The 20,386-nt window shown below is 62.2% G+C and overlaps 1 protein-coding gene across 12 annotated transcripts in view; it reads left to right on the forward strand.

Annotated features, from left to right (window-relative positions):
- Nucleotides 1-20,386, forward strand: part of CAMTA1 (calmodulin binding transcription activator 1) — a 731,085-nt gene that overhangs the window by 613,273 nt on the left and 97,426 nt on the right. For all 12 annotated transcript variants that reach the window (XM_036228256.1, XM_036228241.1, XM_036228246.1 and 9 more), the window contains one exon: nt 16,334-16,487. In XM_036228256.1, the coding sequence (XP_036084149.1) occupies nt 16,334-16,487 (154 nt within the window). The remainder of the gene's footprint in view (nt 1-16,333; nt 16,488-20,386) is intronic.

Below are 20,386 nucleotides of genomic sequence, written 5' to 3' on the forward strand. Positions count from 1 at the left end.
GTGACTCTCAAGTTCACGGTAGAGGCTCGTTCGACATTCCTGTGCTCCTGGACTGATTTGCTTATTCCATAAACGTTTACCAAGCCCCGCTCTGGGCCGGGCACCAGGCTAGACAGCAGGTGAGCAGACAGACACGGAGCCGCCGTCCCTGGAGGTGGCCCTCAGCCGCCGCCACGTCCTGTTCCCCGCCTGCAACTCGCTCTCTTCCCTTCATGGCCTTTTTCCCGAATGCTCCCTGGGGGCCCGAGACTGCCCTCAGCTCTTCCTTCTCTCTTCCCTGGCCCGAAGCCCTGCTTCTCAGAACTTCCCAGGGCTGGATTCTAATCCTTTCAGGCTCAGCTCAAAGTCGCCTCTTCAGAGGCCTTCCCTGAGCTCCCCGGCTAAATTCCTAACCCTCCCCCCCCGCCCCTTCGCCCGTCACCCCATCTTTTCATGCTCAGCCTCTAGCAGTGTCCAAAACCACCTTCTTCTTACCTCGAATATTCCTAATGTGTCTTTCCCACACTTTTAGAGAGCGAGACACTTGGTCTCGTTCACGGTAGACTCTGAGCCCAGACTGGTCCCTGGCACATCGCTTCTTGATAGATTACCTGTTGAACGAATGGATGGATGGCTAGATGGATGGATGAGTGGATGGATGCATGTCCTGTGAAGTTTTTTCCCCACTCCTCAGAGAAGGAAACTGTCCCCCTAAGAGGCTGAGCACCCTGCCCCGGAGCACCCAGCCGGTGCGTGAGTCTGCTGGGACCCTCTCTCAAGTTCACCGAAGAGAAAGCCTTGTCCTCGGGCCCCACAGTCCCGCGCCGTCCCTCTAGAGAGCGGGCGAAGCACGAAGAAATAGATAAGGAAGGCCCCTCGCTCCGGCGAATCGGAAGCCCTCAGTCAGAAGAGGTGCCTCTTCGGCTTTTCCCCTTACCCTCCTCTTCCCCTTTCTGGTTGGCTTTCCCCTGAAAGGGGCCGCAGGCCGACTCCCCCACAACCACCGGAATCGATCGCCGGCCCTGGGTAGCCAGCGTCTCCTAGCTGCTTCATAGCAACCGCCGTCCTCAAATGCCAGCGAGTGTTTTTCTAAAGGGACTCTACCCCTTGCACAAAATAGAACACTTTGAGCAAAATTTAAACTCAGGTTTTGAACGGCGCTGTTCTGATTCCTTCACACTTCACAAACGCTGTCTTTGCAAACATGGGTGTCCCAGTCACCCTGGGCTGGTGCCAAGGCCCTCGCTGAGCATCTGTCTTCTCGGCTGCAAGGCATCCGTGGGGAGACCTAACAACAAACAAGGAGAGAGAGCCGAGGGGCTTGAGCCCGCGCGCACACGTGCATCCGCGGAGGGCGATGGCCATGTTTTGTCATGCGATGGCAGCCCAGAGCTATGCTTTGGGGTTTCTGGGACCCCATCTGAGCTCAGAGGGAACAGGGGCCGGCACCGCGGTTCACGTGAACCCCCAGGGCCGTGATGGGGAGTGGGGCTTGCGTGTGAGCGGCCGGACCAGCCATCACGGCGCGCCCCGGCTCCCACTGGGGGAAACAGGGGAAATCGGGTTCAAGCGAAGAGCGGGATCAGCTCGAACACAGCGGTTCCCAGAGGGGCCCTGCAGCTCTGTCCGCTCCGCCCTGGCGGTGGAGGGAGAGGCGAGAGGGAGGGATGGTAACGGGGGCGGTGAGGGGGGCCGCCACGCAGCTGACCGCGCGCTGCGCTGCGCACACGGGGCTTCCCGCCCTCTGCGCGCGCCCAGGCCGCACGCCCCGTGCACCGCCGCCCCGAGGGGTGGGAATCCCCTTCTGCTGTAGACTCTGCTCTCGGGGAGTGGGGTCCCACGGAGGGATGTAGGTCTGAGCCCAGAGGTCCGGGAAAGGAGGCAGGGTGGGCAGGATGGGTTCAGGGGGCCGCTGCGGGGTCCGCGGGGAGCGTGTGGTTTCTTTTTGGTTGGAAAGATGGGGGAGGCGTCAGGGACAGCGCGCCTGGGAGGGGGGGGCCGGGGGGAGCGGGGGTTTGGGGACCTGCCGAGGGGGGCGGAGGGCTTCCAGCCCTGGAGAGCAGAGTGGGCGGATGGGGGGGGCCTGGGGATGCAGGCAGGGGTGTGAGGGGGCGACGTGGGAGGCGTGGGGGAAAGGCGACCGGCCAGTCGTGGAGGACTCTAGGGTCGGGAGCGAGAATGAGGAGCGGGAGGCTGGCAGCAGGTAGCACGGGCACAGCAGGGACTCGGGAAGGTGGCGCCGCGGGTCAGAGGGGCGGGGCCGGCGAGCCTGGTCGGAGGGTCGGAGGGCGGGCGGCAGGGCCAGGCCGCAGGAGTCAGGCGTCGAGGACCAGACCTGGGCAGTTGCCTGGGGACGGAGAGAAAAGCCTCGCCCCTTCCCGGTCTCTGCCGGCTCGGCCAGCAGCGCCTTGGCGTGGCTCACGCCGGTACCTCCCAGCTCTGTGGCTCCGTCCTGCCCCCACCGCAGGTGTGTCTCCCGGTCTCTAAGTGCAAAGCTGAGAGATTTTCAGCGCAAGCCGGAGGAGGCCTGGGTCTCTCCTTCGCACCATCTGGAGAGGGGTGGGGTCCCCATGGGCCACAGCCCTCCCCACCCTCACCCACCCCCCAACCCCACTCGACTGGTGCCATTGGCAGCTTCCAGGACAGGGCAGGGTGGGGGGACATCTCAGGGAGGCGTTGGAGTTGATGAGCTCGCCCTTCTCCCCCGTTTGCAAGGGGCCAGCATCAGGCAGCCGGGGTGCTGGGCGCCCCGCAGCCCCGGTGCTGGGCTCTCGCCGGCGGTTCCCGGACCTGGAAGCACAGAGCTAGTCTCTGTCGCTGCTGGCGTCCGGGGCGTGGAGCCGCGCTGGTTTGGGGTTTGGGGGACAAGTCGGCGTTGCCTGCAGGGGCACACACAGGCTCTGGGGAAAGGGCGGGTCAGCCTCGGCAGCTCTGCCGAGGAGGTGGCTCCCGATTTGCCTGTGTCATTAGCTCGGCAGAACCCCCCCCCCCCCCCGTTTCTACCTGGGGAGGCTCACCGGTTATCAGCGAGCTCCAGGAGCCACTGCAGAAAGGAGGAAGATAAAGGGGGATTTAAAAAGAAAATAACGAAGAGAAAAGCGGTAATTTCTAACCCGAGCCTCGCCCCGCCGTGCCTTTGTTAACCCCCAGTCGCTCTTCGAAGACGTAAACTGTTGAGTGCCACACTTACTTCTGTGATTACACTTCATCTTGTCCTACCGAGGTATTAAAGAGGAACCGGGGAACACATTAAAAAAACATACAGCCCCATTTAATCAGGATTCCCTCTAAAACAATTGCTGGAATCTCACCGTTCCACTTGCCAGAGCATAAAAATCCTGCAGACGCTCGATGGGCCGAGGACGATTCGTCCTCTGCCGCCTCCGCAGTCGGCCCGTTTGTCAGTCGATGGAGGGCTTTGGGGTTTATGTCTTTCGCAGGATTTAGAGCAGGGGCTCCCTCGATGCCTCCCGGAGCAGAGGGAGGGGGGCCCAGGTCCCGGCCGCCCCCGCAGACTTCTCTGCTTAAGCACCTTCCCCACCTCTCGTGACTGGCAGGAGGATGCGGGACATGAACCCTCAGAGCCAAGCTCAGGGCGCCTCCCCAGCCCACCGAGGCTCTCGGGAGCCCGTTCACAGCCAAGGCTGCAGAGCAGCCTCATTGCGAAGGCCACGCTGGGTCAACAGCAACCAGCTCAGCCCTTTGCTTCAGGGTGGTTCTGAACCCCAGGACGGGGGCAAAGCTGGGGAGCCAGCGGAGGGCGGGATAGAGTGCACCACCCCCCCAATTCTCCCTCTCTCCCTGTTCACTGGGGGACACTAGGCAAGTCACAGCCTCTCTTGGCTCTGTTTCCCAACTGGAAATGGAAGGGGGCGGATAAGTTGGCCAGGACAAACTCTGAGTTTCTTCCCACCCCTATCATCCTGTTCCAAGAGGAACAGGCAGGAGACTTGGGGAACTTCGGCGCACAGATGAAAATGTGTAAAGCGTGGGGATGGGGAGGTAGCGGTAGTTATTAGAGAAGAGTTGGAAAGGCCTGTGGCTCCTCAAGGCCCCGCAAGTCACCTGACATCTGCGTCATCTGGCCAAGGTCTAGAAGTGACCCCAGTGGCCCAGGAGAATCCCACACGTTCAGATGCTGCGGCAGGACTGGGGGGCGGGGTGTGAATGTTTCTTCCAATTCACAGACATTTCAATTAGAGAACATTTTTCGAGAAATGTGGTTTCGTTTTCTTCGGGCACCCGGAAGATACGCACGGTTGTCTCAGAGATGCCATTTTCCTGATTGGACGAGGAGGACCGCTCTTCCGTTCATCAGAAAACCCCTCCAATGGCTCGAGTGCCCCTTGCAGAAAATCATGCTTCCTCAGTGTCTGCAGAGCGTTTCTTAACTTCACCCAGATGAGTGCCTGTCTTAAAGAGTTACGCCTCCCAGAGTAGCAATGTCTGAACCCATTTGGTTTTGCTCCACACACAGCTTCTGTCAGATCGACGGGAAGCTTGGTTTGAGAGGTCAGGCGCGATGATAATTGGCCGTTTGGAGGATTTAGTGCATGTCAGGCACCGAGCGAATGCTTTATCTCACTCAGTCTCCACAACCGCCTCAGAGGGTAGGGGCTTTTACTCTGTCCATTCTATAAGCGAGAAAACGGAGGCGCTAAGGTGGGTCTGCCCAGAGCCCACAGCTGGGATGTCGCAGACCCCAGACTCAAACCCTGGCAGCTGTCTCCAGAGCACGACCCGGGACTACCCTGCCTCGCAGTCACCTTGATCACCAGACAGACCTGGGCTCACGGGCGAGCTTGGGGGACCTACTTGATTCTGCGTGTTCCTTACGTGTGTAAAGGAGGGGCAACCAGTCCTGCCTCGTGGGGCCGTTGTGGGAATTGAACGTGCTAAGGTTCGTGAAGGACTTAGCACCCAGCACTGGGACATTCGAGTGCTGAATACACGGTAGCTCCCGGGAGTCGTAGGGGTCGTTGCCATCATAGTAGCGGACGGTCTGAGCTGTGTGGCGGAGGGACTGCTGGCTCAGCACAGGGAACACGTACGACCCGTTTATGGGTTAGGGCTCTTGGTCGATGCAATAGAAGACCCCACGTGAACTGGCTTCAGGATGAGAGGAAATCTGGTGGTTCGAGTTACCGAGAAGTCTTGCGCGGTTCTGGCTTCTGGCATGGCTGGGTCCAGGCGCTCGGTCAGTAGCACGGAGGCTCGATGTCTCACTCCCTGGGATCCGCATTTTCCATGCTGGCTTCCTTCTTGGAATCCACATGCTGGCAAGAGATAGCTTCCCGGGTCACTAGGCTTTGTTGTCCCAGGTTCACGTCCAGCAGGAAGAGGCATCCCCGCCTCCCGGGGGCTCCAGCCAAGTCCAGGGATCGGCTCCGATGGCATCCGGGTGGGACTCACGGCCAATCGCCGTGGCCCAGAGAATGTGGGGCTCCGACTGGCCAGCCTGAGTCACGTGCTCCACCCGGACTCAGTCGGGGAAAGGTGGTTTGTTCTCTCAAAACCATCTGGAAACTCTTAGCACGAGAACAGCCAATGCACTAGAGTCGTGTCCAGCTCTGCCTCCCGCTAGCCCTGTGGCCGTGAGCGGACCGCGCGGCACCTCTCAGTCAGAGGGTCTCACGTGGCCAGTGGGGACAGTGGCACGTGCCCAGCTTCCTCCCAGAGTTCTTGTGAGGAACAGATGGCAGGAAAGGCTCCAGAGCACGTGGGGCACTCTGGGGATGCCTGGAGGACGGTTTGGTGCCCTCGGCGTCTGATGGGGCCAACTCCCCGCCTCACAGGGCACAGCTCAGAGTGGGCACAGTAGCCCCAGGAGGAAGACTGAGGTATGTGTCCTTGGAGAGCGAGGGGCAGAGAGGACAGAGCAGCAGGCCAGGCTTCCAGCCTTCCAAGAGGACGTGGCCAAGGCTAAGCCGCAGGCAGTGCCTCTTTGAGGCTGGTGAGAAAGGGGTCACGTGGCCTAGGTAAGCAGGGAGGCTGTGTGGCCTGTGGATTTGACCGAGGAGGAGCGAGGAGTGGGGACCTACCCGCCAGGCATCCGTGCCTCTGGCCCTGGCTGCCTCCCCCTCAGCCCCTGTGGGGCCAAGGCCCAGACCCCGAGCGGGGCTTCCTTCTAGAGTTCTGGAGTTCTGCGTCCCAGAGAAAGGGCCAAGGCTTCTCATCTCAGGGCTGGTAGAAGCAACTCTTGCAGTCACTTCTAATAAATAAAAAATGAGTTCAAGGTGAGAGCAGGAGACAGATAATCTCATCCACACTCGGGCTCTGATAACCGCGGTGACAGCCGCCTGTGTCCCGGGCGAGTCCCTGGCAAGCACAGGCAGACACTGAACTCGCAGCTGACGCCCCGGCCCCGGATTCCGCCCCGATGGGGGCACTGAGCATCGTGGTGCCTCCCGGGTCTGGGTTCCAGAGACAGACAAGCCTCACAAACCGACTGACCTCCTTCATACCTCCCCAGAGACCCGCCGTCCAGGGACTACCGTTGCCTACCTGGAACACATCTCCCTCGGGAGAGTGACCTCGTCCGTTTGCTGCCCGCCGAGCCGTCCGTTTCTGCTTAAAATTGCCTCCCTGAGCTCCAAGGAGGTCCCTTGTCCTTAGCATTCGGGGATCTGGAGCAAAAAGCATGCATTCACCTTCTTTTCCCCTTTCTGACCAAAAAGACTTACTCACATTTACTCTTGGCTTTTGTCTTTCTGACCGAAAAAAAAAAAAAAAATCCTCATCTCGGTTTTCCCGTGGCCACCTGCCGGTCCTTGGTGGATTCTCCCGTGGGCCCTGCGCTCCCTGTGCCGGACCATGGTTCTGTTTGCTTGGTCCCCCCACCCCCACCCCCCAGGCCTGGTCCTTCCCAGTCCCAGCAACTGCTGCGGGCAGCGGCCTCCGTGAAGCCCCGGGGTCTTCCTGGGCGGAGAGGGCGCTCGGCCCACCAGCCTCCAAGGACGGTTTGCTTCACTCCGCCAAGCTCACTGCCTTGCACGTCCCCTCACGCTGGGACTCGTCTGCCCCCCCTTCACCCACTAATACGGCCTCACGAGAGCCCCTTGTGACCGATCACAAACGGCCCAGCACGTCGTCGCCCGTGAAAGCCTAGCGCCATCTGCAAACACGGAGGTTCTGTGGGTCATTTCCTCCCCGGGGTCATTATAACAACAGTGATGACGCACGTCCTGGCCGTGAGCTAGTACGACTTCCGTGGCTCGCATTTGTCCATCAGACACGGAGTCACGGTGCCCACCCGGGGGTGCGGCGGGGCAGCCGGGCCTTGCTGCAGGGTGGACCATGCCCTCCAGCGGCCTTGGGGTAGCGGTTTCTCAGAGGCCTCTGCGAAGTCTGAACGGGTGGCGTCCTCGCCTCCTCTGACTGCCCGGGGACCCTGGTTAGCCCCCTTTCACGGCCACGGGCCCTGGGTGGCCAGGATGTGGCCAGGACCGTGCTGGGCGGGACTTCCCACCATCTGTGGGCCTGGGCGGGCAGTTCGGGCCGGCCCCTAAGCCGGCGTGGTCCCCGGAACCCCACAGCAGCTGGGAAAAGTTTAACGTTATCCCCACGACAGGGAAATGCTGGCGATTGTGCAGCAGTGACCATGCTGAGCGCTTCCTGGGGGTTTCTCGTCCTCACACCACTCTACCCACATTAACTATTAAGTGTCCCAGCCTCCCTCCGAAGCAGGCCGGGCTGCCGGCCCAGATGCCCTCTGGTGCCCGCTGGCTGAATGAGGGCGGCCGGGCGGCGGGGGCTGCACGGGCTCCCCCAGAGCAGCCAGCCTCTGTTCCCGCTCGGGGCAGGAAAGGAGCCCCATGTGGCCCTCGTGCCCCTCATGGGAGTCACCCGGAGCTCCCCTGCCCTGCTCAGCACTGGCAAGGAAGGAGGGCAGCTGTCTGTCCCCTCCCATGCTGGACTGCCACAGGGGGTCCCCGTGCCCAGCGGTGACGCGAGCCTGGCTCTCAGGAAGTGCACAGCTGACAAGCTGGCCTTGCCTATTCCTGGGGGCACCAGCCCCCCATTTTTGGTCCCCATTCTCTCTCTTCGCATTTTTACCTGCCCCCAACTTTGGGGACCTGGGTCTGCCCCCTCCCCGTTTCCGGGTGCTCGGCTCCCGGCTGCCCTACCCCGCACCCCCCGTGACCCAGCCAGGCTCCCTGGACCCACTTTCGCTCTGGCACGGAGCTTGAAGGTGGCCCCTGGGACGCAGCTAACACTCAGAAGGTGGTCTCTGCACATAGAGGTGCCCCTCGGAGGTGCGTGCTGCGGGTGCAGGCCCCGCCCTGCTCCCCAAGGAGCGTCCGGCACGCACCCAGAGACGGCGGGGAGACCGGCAGCTCGTGCGTGGGCGCCCACGCGGCTGCCCTTCCCGTCTGTGGCAGGGCAGCGGGGACGGGCCGGAGGTGGCAGCCTGCGGGGCCAGCAGACCCTGGGAGGCCTGAGCGGCCAGGGCCGCCCACCCCGGCCCTTCTCTGGGCACAGTTCTTGCCTGCTTGACCCTCCCCTGCCTGCTGGCCACCTTCAGTGGGGGACACAGAGGCTCTATGATGGGCCGCTCCGCTGGTGGGGAAAGCAGTCCCTCTCAGGCCTTGATGCAAAGCCCAGGGTGGCCGGGGCGCGGGCCGGGGGACATCCCCCCACCTCACGGCTGCCTGGTATCACCTATCAGATCCTGCCCTTCCGCCTGCCACCTTTGCGCCCCTGTTTTACGGGCGCCTCCCCTCGTTTGCGAAGCGCCCACGTCCAGGGGAGGCACCGCCTCTGAGGGCCCGGCGAGCGGGGCTTCTGGGATCTGCAGAAATGGTGCTGATGTGACAAATCCCACAACAGGATGGGCCCGTGGTGTGCGCGGCACCGACTCACGCTCCGTCCCCCTCCCCGCGGCTGGCGGCGTGCGGGCCTGCCCCCCGGGCCCCCGGCGGCAAGTGGGGAGGTGTGTGGCACTATTACATGCCATTATGACTTTCCGGGTAATGTATACATTTTCACTATCACGCGGCCTCCCTCCTCCATTTTTCATGAGAACTGGCACGAGATTAATGACTGAGCCGCGGAGGAAACGGAACACCATGCCACTCTGATTTATTGACCACTTAGCGCTGATGAAGCTGCAAACAAGAGTCAAACAGATGTTGCAGCTGCATTTTTCTTTATCAAAACCAACAGCTTTTTGCATTTTAACCACTTCGTGCTCCGCCGTCCTGCTTACTCCACAGAAAGAGGTGCTGGCTCTGGGCCTCCTTCTCCCCGGGGGCGGGGGAGCGGTCCAGGCCAGGGCTGCGGGGCCCCCAACGTCCAGCTGCCCGGCGCACGCCCCTGGCGGTGGCCCAGAGGAGAACATGAGATCCCCCAGACTCTTGCTCGGGGAGACTTGTGTCCCCGCTGTGGGTGTCCGGTGTAAAGCGCACACTGCTGAGCCTTCAGCCACTCCCAGGGCCTGTCGTGCGAACCTGGGGGCAGGCTTGGCCTCCGCCTGCAAACGGGGGGCCTCCGCCTGCAAATGGGGGGCCTCCGCCACTAACTGAACACCCACTTAAATCGGCAAGATCGGTGGCCTCACACGTGAGTGTCGGCCATGGGTCAGGCCCATCCTGAGCCCCTGACCTGCCCTCCCTCTCTCCCTACAAGGTCAAGGCAAGTCGTAGGTCTCCCCCATCCTGAAGAGCAGACATTAAGACTGGGCCAGATCAAGCACTCGCCCACCACGGAACCCCAGCTCTGAACCCTATCCCTCCCCTCTAGAAGCCAGAAGCCTCAGGAGCTGTGGGATTTCTCTCCAGGTCAAAGTCAGAGCTCTCCAGGGAAAGCCTGGCACCCCACCCCCACCCCTACCCGCCCACCCACGGCTGCCACCAGCCTGGGCTTCCCGCGTCTCTTCACTGTGCCTCTTTGTCTGTTTCTCTCTCTCTCTGTCCTTCCTCCTCCCTTCCTCTGCCTCCTGCCCTCACCCCTGGGCTGAGATCCAGCCCTCCAGGCCCGGGTTCTGCCCAGTGGGGCGGAGACTGCTTCTCCCTGGCGGGGGCTCTGCGGGAAAAGCCCATGGGAGCATCAGAGACACCGCACGGCCCTGCCCTTCTTCCTGCTGCGGTCCTGGGCTGCTGGACTCACCTCGCCCCGTGGTGTTCATGGCAGGATTAATTCGGTGAATCACAGATGCCTCCATTGGCACCCCCAGCCACCCCCTCTGCTGCTCACCCCTGCCACTGAACACCCGCCCGCACAGTAGCTGCCACCGTCACGGAGGAGCGGAGCAGGTGACAATTTCTTGTTCCAAGCGGTCCCTTCGCCTCCACCTCCCACCAGTCGCTCATCTCCGCCGGCCTCTCCCCCCATCTTCACACGCTCAGCCCCGGAGATGGCAGGCTGCCCTGGTCCCCAGGTCTGCCCTCGGGGACCCCAGCGTCCTGGGGTACCCACCTCAGGAAGCACAAGCTTGCGTTAGAAAGGCAGATGGGGTCTCCCACCCTGACCTCTCCCTCGGCCCCTGCCCTTCCAGAAGGGAGCGCCACCCAGCGAGGGAAGAGCTTGGCCATAGCTACTGGTGAAGGGGAGCTTTTCATGGGCAGCGCCCCCAGTCAGGGCAGGGCCTTCCTCAGAAACCCAGTGGTCCGCTCAAAGTGACTCAAATGCCGGGGGAGCCTCAGGCCAGGCCGGGGATGGGGCCCAGGGTCCGGGGGGCCGTTCTCGGGCATCCGAAGCCCCACTGCCCAGAGCCCCAGGGCCCTGGCGAGGGCCCCTGTCTTCCTACAACCGCTGAAGTTGTTTCCTTTGCCTTTGAACTTCATTAGTGATTCCCAAACTGTGTTCCGGAGAATGCCAGGGTCCCAAGAGGTGCTCAGGTTCATGGTCGAATAAGCTCAGAACTCCTGCCCGTACAACCCCCGCGGAGAAGTTCTCCTGCCCAGGGCACTCTCAAGGCTCTGACAAGTCCCGCAGTAGAGGAGCCGGTTTAACTGTGGCCGAGCATTCGCTTTGAGGCGCATTCGTAGCCTCTCCTGTGTCTTCGGACATATGGGTCCTCGACTTGTTCTCTCTACTGTCATTTGTTCCTGAGAGTCAGGTGAAAGGTGCCTTCTGGAAATGGTATCTTAGGAGACGACTAACTTGCCCTCCTGGGAGGTGACCTCATGGCACCTTTAGCCCATGGGTCCCCCGCCCAACGGCACTGAACTAGGTTGATTCTCAGACCCAAACCTCTCGTGTCCAGATAAAAACCAGAGGTGGAGATGAGTTAAGGGACCGGCCGAGCCTCCCGTGGAAGGGTGGAGAGTAGACCCCTCTTCCTCCTCCTCGAATCCCACTCCTCTCGTCCTTTCAAGTCTGTCTGTCCCTCAGGACACACCTGGAGAGGTGTCTGAGGAGGCCTTGAGAGCTGAGTCGCCAGGAAGGAGACAGCTGCCTCCACCCCCTCACCCCCACCTCCCACGCCCCCACTCTTTCCCCTCTTCCCCCATCCCTCCCCCCCACAGCCAAGGTCAGTGCAGGCTGGTTGGCCTGTGCCCTGGGGCCGCTCAGCTGTCACCCCACCCTCAGCCCTCGGCAGGTGGGACAGAGCACTTGGCTGTGGGCCAGCCTGCTCTGGGGAGCCCACCGTGAGCAAGATGGAGCCCACCATCAGAGCATACGCCCTGGGCGGGAAAATGGGCCGAATCCAGCAGGAGTTGCTCAGAAGTGAGAGATGGCGATGAATGCTATTAAGAAATCAGGGGGCGGCGCAGAGCAGGCCAGAGCGGGGGCAGGGAGGGCGCCGCGTCTGGGGGTCGCTGCGGGAGCAGGGAGGGGTCCTGCGTCTGGGGGTCGCTGAATAAGGTGCCTGAGAGGAGGTGGCGCTAAGACTCTGGCACCGAGCTCGCCGGTCGGTCGGAGGGACTCGGTGGGATTCGCTGACCGGCCTAGTTCAGAGACCGCGGCGGATCTGGGGGGCGGGGGGCCTGAGTGGCTGGAGACAAGGACAGGTGGCGGGGCCCCGTAAGCGCATCGGGAGTGCGGGAGCCGCTGCCGGAATTGCCGGCTCACGCCCGCTGGTGCCGGGACGGTGGTCGGGATGGACGGGAGAGAGGGCGTCAGGAGACGCAGGCGCAGGGTCCGCGTGGCAGCAGCCGGGGCTCGGGGTCCGTTTCTCAGGGGCGCGGGGCGGAGTGGGCGGGCCAGGCTGGCGTGGGAGGGAGAACTGAAGCCATCACCAGGTGAGGGGGGAGAGGGAGAGGCAAGCAGAAAGCGTGACTCCCGCGTTTTGACCTGGACGCCTGCGGGGGGAGGCGGTGATATCCCTGGTGGGGGTGGGAGCCTGGGGCAGGCCTTGGGGCCCGGCCCGTGGAGTCTGGGGTTATTCCTGAGGCCCCAAGGGGAGCTGGGCCGCGGGACAGGTGAGCCTGGAGCAGAGCGGACAGGTGGGGCTGGAGAGGGCGCGCTAGGAATCCTGGGAATGCGGGGGCCGGGGCTTAGGGCCGCGGGGCTGGGCGAGGGCGCCAGGGGGTGCCGGGGACCGTGACCCAGCGCCGAGCCCGGCAGAGGGACACCGGAACCGACCGGCTGCTCCGCGAACGCGTGCGTTTTGGGTGAAATGCCTGCCAGGAGCTGAACTCTGGTCGTTCTCTCCGGAGAGACACCAGTCTGGTTTGGTGTCGGGTTCGGTGGCAGCCGGCGGCCGGCAGAGCGGACCATCTGTGTGTGTGGGACTGCACACCTCTCAAAGGCCCCGGCGCAGGTCCCTACGGCCGGCTGGCGAGGAAGGCAGGGCCCTTTTTCCACTTACAGATGAGGCGCTTGAGGCACCAAAAGGAAGGGATGGGACCTCCGAGTTCCCAGCTGTTTCCAGAAGGTTCTGGAACTTCTTCGAGACTTCGCATTAACCTCCGCTTTCCCCTCCACAGCCCCATCCCACCCCACTGGGCTCCCTCCCCCAGGACTTGAACACAGGCCGGGCCTCCTGGACTTTCTGGGGGGGGGGGTCACCTTCGAAGGTCCTGCTCGCTTTGGGGGGACAGCTTCTAGCATCTTCACAGAAATTCCATAGCACGGGGAGGCACCTGTGGACAAGCTCTTGTCCACCCCCCGCCCTCGAGGCCTGCTCTGTGTGGGGAACCCCAGGGAAGATGAGGCAAGCTGGCTCGACAGCCAGTCAGAGCGGAGACACGGGTGTCCTGGCCATGTCCCCCAGGCCAGGCACACTCGGTAGGGACCTGACGCAGTGAGCTTTCTGTGAAACCGATACACGGAGACTCTACAGCTAATACATTTTCCTGCCAAAAACACCAATAAAATGTACAACTAATGAATAAAATCACATTGCCAAAAAGCGATGTGTGCCCCAAATTTCCAAAAATACCTCAATCACTCTGTGTCTTAAAGCCAGCCCCGAGCCAGGAAGTCAGTACTTAAAATCCAACTGGGGACTTTTTAGCTGTGAGAACTGCAGGCCCCGGGCTGGAGTCTGGGATCAGGACAGAAACCGTGACACTACCTGTTCCCAGGGTTCCTAATCCCAAAGCCACAGGGGCTGGGACGTCCTCCTAATCGTATCAAGGCCCCCACGAGAGGCGTGAGGCCCGGGGTGAGCTTCAGAACGGGTCCAACGTGTTGGGCAGGTTCTCCGATTCAAAAGGATCCAGAACCCCAAGTCACCGGTTACAGGTGTTGGAGTCTCTTGACCTCTGGCTCTGCAAACGCTTGGCAGGTGGCATCGATGTGCCTTGGGGCATTTTTCGGGGCTGGGAGTGAAGTATACATAGCCACCTGAATTCTCATAGAGGCCTTAGACTCAGAAAAGGTTAGGAACCAGTCCTGCCTCTTAGCCTCCTGGGAATACCTCACGGTCAGAAAGGCTGTTTGCCCTTCGTCAATCCGAAAGTCAGCTGCACACAAGCCTGGGAAGGGTGAGGCCGGGAGGTCCAGAGCCAGCCTGGTTCAGGGCTACAAACGTGGACTGAGCGGTGGTCGTTGCCGGTGCTGTGCTAGGCCGGGGCATTGTCCCTGTGACTGAGGAGGTATAGGAGGCGTACAAACTAGCAGGGCGCAAACCTGGTATCCGTCCTGCTGTGGTAGAGGTACGGAGGACGAGGCATCAAGGAGCACTTCCTGGAGGAGGAGGTGAGCCTTGTGCTTGTCGTCAAAAGATAGGTGGACGCTGGTCGTGCAGAAGTGCAGCCGGGCCCCGAAGGAAGGGGCGGCGTTTCCTGAAACTGGAGGATTCTGGGGGCGCTCGTGCAGGAACCCTTGGTTCGGGGGTCTCAGTATGTGATGAAGGCGGCCTTCTGCTCCCCAAGTCCCTGCCTGTCCTCCTTCCCCCGTGGTCTCCCACGGCCTGTGCCAGGCGCTCAGTGGGGATGCGGGGCAGGAAGCTGCATTCCATCTCCCAGGCTTCCGACATCCCAGCCCCCTCCTGCGGGGCTCAGCTCCTGCTCCAGGGGCTGGGATCAGAGGAAGCCCTGGGTGGCCTGCTGGCCCCTGCAGCTCTTTGATCCTTAGCCTGTCTTGCTCAGCAGCTGGCGCTGTCACCTGGCCAGGCACAGGCTCAAGCGGGGGCCCTCCCAGCCCAGACGCAGGCCCGGAGGACGCCCACGGGGCGGGGCTCAGGCGCACCGCCCCAGATCTCCTGGGCCGCCCCATCCACGCGATGAGCAGAGCGGATCTACTGCTCACGTACCTCTCGGGCGCACAGCAAGGACGGAGTGAAGTACGAGGCGGGAAAGCACTTAGGCCAAGGGAAAAGGCCGCTGGGTGTCTTGGCAGGACCCGAATGTGGAGTCAGAACCCTGGCTTCCAGCCCAGGATCTGTCCCTCCCCAGGCACACAGCTCCGGGCCGGTCACGACATCTCTGGGCTTCCGCCTCCTCACTGTGGACAGAGGCACCAGATACAATAAAGGCCGAAAGTGCTTTGAAGGAACGCAGTGCCCGCGGATGGCAGGGATTATCATCATTATTAAGGAGCGTGATTACGGCCATCCAGAAAAGCCGCCATTAACGAGAAAGGCTCCTGGTCGTGTTGATTTAATTTCCTGGTTAACTGAGCGTTGGCGAGGAAAAAAAAAAACAAAAAAAAACGCTATGTTTCAACCCTTATTGAAAATCTTTTTAAATTATGCTGGTCAACGTTCTTGCACTGGTCACGTGTCGTCTCGAGTCTATTTATTAATGCATTGATTGATTCACACGTTCATTTATTATTCTTGCTCTGTCCGACCGTGTCCCCAAAGGTGGCCGAAGCCCCAGCCTCCTCCGTGCCCGGGGTCCCCATGCCCACAGGACCCGTGGTCGGGCATCCGGCAGGAAGAGCGGGGCGGACAGGCCCGGGAAGGCCCGTTCCACGCGGCTTCTTTCGGTTTCCCGCAGCATCTTGATTTGCCATCATTCGTTTCCTCATACGGTTCAAGAAATACCTTCCAATTGGCGTAGAAGCTTCTGGGTTTATTCGGATGCATCCCGAAGTGACACGATTGCTTTTAAACAAACGTGTCAAGCCTGACGTGCCCCCCTCCCCCCCCCCCAAAATGGCCTTGCCTTCTGGAGGGCCACAGAAAGCCACCGGGGGCTGTGTGCCCCTTCCTGCGTAGCCGCCACCCACCCCGACAGAAGCCCCGTGGCCGTGTCAGGGTCAGAGTTGGTGGGGGGCAGAAAGGGGCAGAGGGCGCTCAGCATCGCGTCTGCTGGAAAGAGGCTGACTCGTTTCTGTAGAAGTCTTTAGGGCCAGACCGTGCCGCCTAGGTCTCCGCCTGGCGGGTCCTTCTCATGCACAAGCCTCAATGAGGCTTGCGAGGAGGGGGTGGGCGACAGCGCCTCCCGGGTGAGGTTTGGAAGGACCGTGCCTTGCGGCTGGGCCTGTCTGTGCCGAGAGATGACCGCGGGCTGAAGGGCAGAGGGACGTCCACCGAGAAGCGGGGTGCCTGACCCCCGGGGAACTCCACTTCCCCTTGGGAAGAAGGGGTGGTGATGCCTGTGTGGGGACATTCACGGAGCTGCGAGGACAGACGTGTAAAGCGTGGGGCCCGCCCGGTGCTCCTGGGCAGGCATCGGCTCAAGGTCCAGGACGTGGGGCTAGAGACGCGTCTGACCGCTTGTGTGGTTCTTGGTGTGGAGAGCGGAGGTTGTCACACGGGCAGTGTTGTCTCCCAGGGACCTTGGGCAGTGTCCGGAGACATTTCCTGCTGTCACAGCCGGAGGTTGGGTTTGCTGGCCTCCAGTGGGTGGAGCCCGGAGACTCCGTGCGGGACGGGCCCCACGGCAGGGAACCATCTGGCTCCGCGAGGCTGAGGAAGTCGGGTGGGGGCCCCTCGGCCTGTCTGCACCTGCTGGGGGGCGACCCCGGACGGGCTCCGTGCCTCCCTCATGCTGCCAGTCTCTGTCTCTCCCCCCAGAACCCCGACATCGTCCTGGTGCACTATCTCAACGTCCCGGCCATCGAGGACTGCGGCAAACCCTGCGGGCCCATCCTCTGCTCCATCAACACCGACAAGAAGGAGTGGGCCAAGTGGACGAAAGAGGAGCTCATCGGGCAGCTGAAACCCATGTGTGAGTAGCTGGCCGCGCGGCCCGCGTCGTCCGCGTGGGGCCGGGGGGGCCTCCGTGGCCTCGGGCGCACGGCTGTGGGAACCCCGCCCCGCTCTCCGCTCGGATGACAGCGGCACCATGAGCTTAGCTTTTATAAGGACCACTGCCATCCCACTTCTGCGCGATCCTCACGAGCTCCCTCCCTCACAGCCAGGGCACAGAATGTCAGGCCCACGTCACGATGAGAAAAGTGGGGTTCAGAGGCACGAGGCCACATCAGGGAGGAGGAGAGAGCCAGCAGTGCCGGGGACGGCTGTCTCGTGGGCTGCAGACGGGGGGCAATGGCGGTCCAGGGAGGGAAAGGCCCTTGGGGCTGAGGAGGGGTTGGCCGGCGCTGGCCTCGGCTCCCAGAGCGGGCGGCACACGGATGATGGTAATCGAGCTGGATTTCATTTTGTCAGCAAAGAGATGCTTTCGGAAGCATCTGTCAGGTGCAAATCACTGAATACAAACCACCCAGTGAATCCAGAAAGCCGGGTTGCGGCTGGTGCCTGGTTTCCATGGGCCATGGCTCCCAGCCGCCTCTGGGGGTTTGCGGTGGCCTCTGTGGCCTCCTGGACAGCTGGCTCAGGAAGAACAGACGTGGATCTGCCAGACCCAGGAAGAGTACGAGGGCTGACCAGCGCCGGAAACAAGGCCTAGGGGTTCCCGAACACGGACCTCAAGCTCAGGACAAAGACCTGTCATTAGACGGGACCTCAGAGAGCGGTCAGCGCTTCCCTTGGAAGCGGAGCTGTGTGGAAGAAGCCACTGGGCGCCATAACCCAGGAGTGACTGAAACGTCCTTTCCTGGGGGCAGGGGGTCCCCCATCGCTGGGCGTGCCCGAGCTGCGACCAGGTGGCACCCGCAATGACCAGCTCGTCCTGAGGGTTCCTCGGTGCTCAGACGGGGGATCCCCCCTCCAGCCTCAAGGTTGGGGGTGGGGGTCAGGAGGGACACAGGAGTGTGTGGGGGAACAGGCCCCCAGTGGGCCGACACCCCAGCCAGCCCAACGGTGGACCCCAAGACGGAGGTCACTCCCATGCCACCCTCCTGGGCCAAGTGCCCGCAGGGAGGCTCCGCCTACAGCTGCAGCTGCCGCTGCTGCCGCCACCAAGAACCCAGAACCAGGCAGACCAGGGGCCTCCTGGGCTCAGGCCGTGTCCAGCAGGACCCCCTAAGTGCCCCTCTGACATAGCCTTCCTGTTAAGCCACCCGCACCCCAGGATGGAGCATCCTCCCCATCTCCGTCTGCTCACCCCAACTCATCCCTCCGTCTCAGCCATAGGCCCTGCCCGGCCACCCAGCCGGGCTCCACCCCCAGGGGGACACCAGACCGAAGCCAGAAGGGGCTACGCGAGCCTCCTCAAACTCGGCAGAGCACCCAGAAATGTGGGAGACAATATAGCCAATCCCCTCGAGCCCTTCCTGTCCTCCACCGTTCCTCGGGGCCCTGCGCAGAGCTGGACACGTGCGAGGCCGTCTGTAAATGTTTGTGGGACAGTCGAGTGGGAAGTGACTGGACCCAGCTTTGGTCCACTCCCTGCAGGGGCCTGAGCAAGGAACCAAGGCCCCCGTGTCCAGGCCCTGGGGGCTGGGCTGCTTGGTGGTACCCCCGCCCCCGCACCCCCAAGACCAGGCCAGGACAGTAGAGTCAAAGCTGGGAGCCAGGATGGGGCACACGTCCCGCTTCTGTGAACCTCGGGCCAGTCGCCCACCCTCTCTGCACCCCAATTCTGCTTCTGTAAAATGAGAGAAAGACCCTGGCTGTGCCCACACCAAGACCAACAGCATCTAGCCAGCTCGGCTGAGCCCAGCTTGGCTCTGGGCTTCTGCGGACCCAGGCCCAAGGGGCCGAGGCCACTGTGTCACCCCATTTCCCAGGAAGTTCCTGGAGACCACCTGAGCTGGAGGTTAGTCAAGGGGACCACCTGAGGGCAGAAATGCCCTTCGGGGTGGCCGCCACAGTCAGACGCCTCTGTTTAGGCCTGGACCCTCCTCACCCGCTCCGACGTGCACGCAGGCAGCCCTCCCCCGGGGCCGCCGTGTCCTCCCCGGGCCGTCCCGCCCTCCTGCCGGCCTGCTTCCCTTTCCTCCCCCCATCGCCTCTCCTCCTCACAACGCCCCCGACCCTCAGCAGTGGCCTTGTCCTGGAGAAGTCCCCCTCCCCCTGCGGACCCCGCCTGAGTCAGGCAGGAAGTCCCCCTCTGCATGGGCAAGGGGACCAAGTCCCAAGACTCCGGGGGGTGGAAACTGGACCTCGGATGCGCATCTGGAGGGAGCCAAACGCCTGTTCAGAAGTCTGCAGCGCATCAAGAAAATTATGTGAAACTACAGCAAGCTTCCCAGAAATCTAATAACTCTGGGCTCTCCCGTGTCTGGGGTGGGTGCGGAGCAGCGAGCAGTCGCTCAGAGTGTGCACATGTGTGTGTGCGTGCATGTGCCCGTGTGTGCGCACATGTGTGTGCATGTGCACACATGTGTGCCCGAATGCATGTGCCCGTGTGTGCATCATGTGTGCGTGCACGTGTGTGCATATGTGCATGTGCATGTGTACAACATGTGTGCATCATGCGTGCGTGTGCGTGTGCCCATTGTGTGTGCATGCGTGTGCACGCATGTGGGGGGGGGCTCCGGTGCCAGGCGGGCTTGGAACGCGCGCACAGGCCGCCGCGCACCGTGTGCGGGGAAAGCAGAGGGACCGGGCGCCAAGAAGGCGTCGGGCTCGCTCCCAGCGGCAGCCGCGCCACCCGGCGCCGGCGCCGAGCGCGTCCGCTGCGTCGCGTTTTCGCGCGAATCGCGCGCCTTCGAAGACTTCACAGTTTGATTTCCTGGTGTTTCCAAATTTCTCTGCCCTGCAGCAGAGTTGTCAGCGGCTTAATCAAAATGTTGCGCTCGGTGGCGGCGAAGGGAAGCTCGGATCCGCAGCCTTTGCCTCACCCGCTGCAAGGTCGGGGGGCGGGGGAGCCCGTTGCTCTGGAGCCTGGGGGGTCTCGCAGACACCGCCCGTGAGACGAGCCCCTCCCACGAACTCGCCCTGACCGCTGCAGCTCTGTCCCCGGCTCCCACGGGGGCTTCCCTTCAACCTGCAATCTGGGGAACACAGCGATGGTGGGGGAAAGCACTGTGACATCTGATGAGCGACCCCCACGCTTCCGAAACGCTTCCTGTCCCTTTCGGTCCCTTCTGCGGCCGTCAGCATGCGGCTCCTGCTGCTTTGACCAAGGCCGAAAGAACGGTGGCTTAAACGAAATAGAAGGCCGTTTCTCTTGAGGCTGATGTGACAGCCCCAGCGTCGGGGGTCAGCCATCTGGGCTCCTTCCAGCCGGTCGCTCTGCCACTCCTAGGGTGTGGCCCTTTCTTACATGGTCCAGGACGGCCACTCCAGCTCCTGCCGTCACAGCCGCATCCCAGCCAGTGGGGAAGCGTAGAAAGTGGAAGGCAAGTTTCTTGCCTTTAAGGACAGGGCCCAGAAGCTGCATACCACACTTCCGTCCATATGTCATTGGCCAGAATTTGGTCATGTGGTAGCCCCGACTTGCAAGGGAGTCTGGGAAGTGTCGTCTTTCGCTGAGAACCACCAGCCTAACGTGTTTTGGGGAATAGGTTCTGCGTGTGAGTTATTCAGGGCCACGTGGAGCTGAGCTCCAGCTGGGTGTCCCCGCAGGGCCCCAGCTTGGAATTGCTCAGCTCAGCTCAAGGCCTGAGGATGACTGACTCAGTCCCCATCCGGGGGATTGGAGTCGATCAAATTCCAGTGAACAAAGCTCAGTGTGTGTCATCCTGGAAATTCTGGGGTCTGTTCCAACGCAGCTGGTCTGAGACACACGAGCTTCGGCCCCAGGGAGCTGCTGCAGCGGGGGACCGGCTCGGTGACCTT

This window comes from Rousettus aegyptiacus, unplaced genomic scaffold, assembly GCF_014176215.1.
Source record: "Rousettus aegyptiacus isolate mRouAeg1 unplaced genomic scaffold, mRouAeg1.p scaffold_m13_p_1, whole genome shotgun sequence".
NCBI classification, from domain to species: Eukaryota; Metazoa; Chordata; class Mammalia; order Chiroptera; family Pteropodidae; genus Rousettus; species Rousettus aegyptiacus.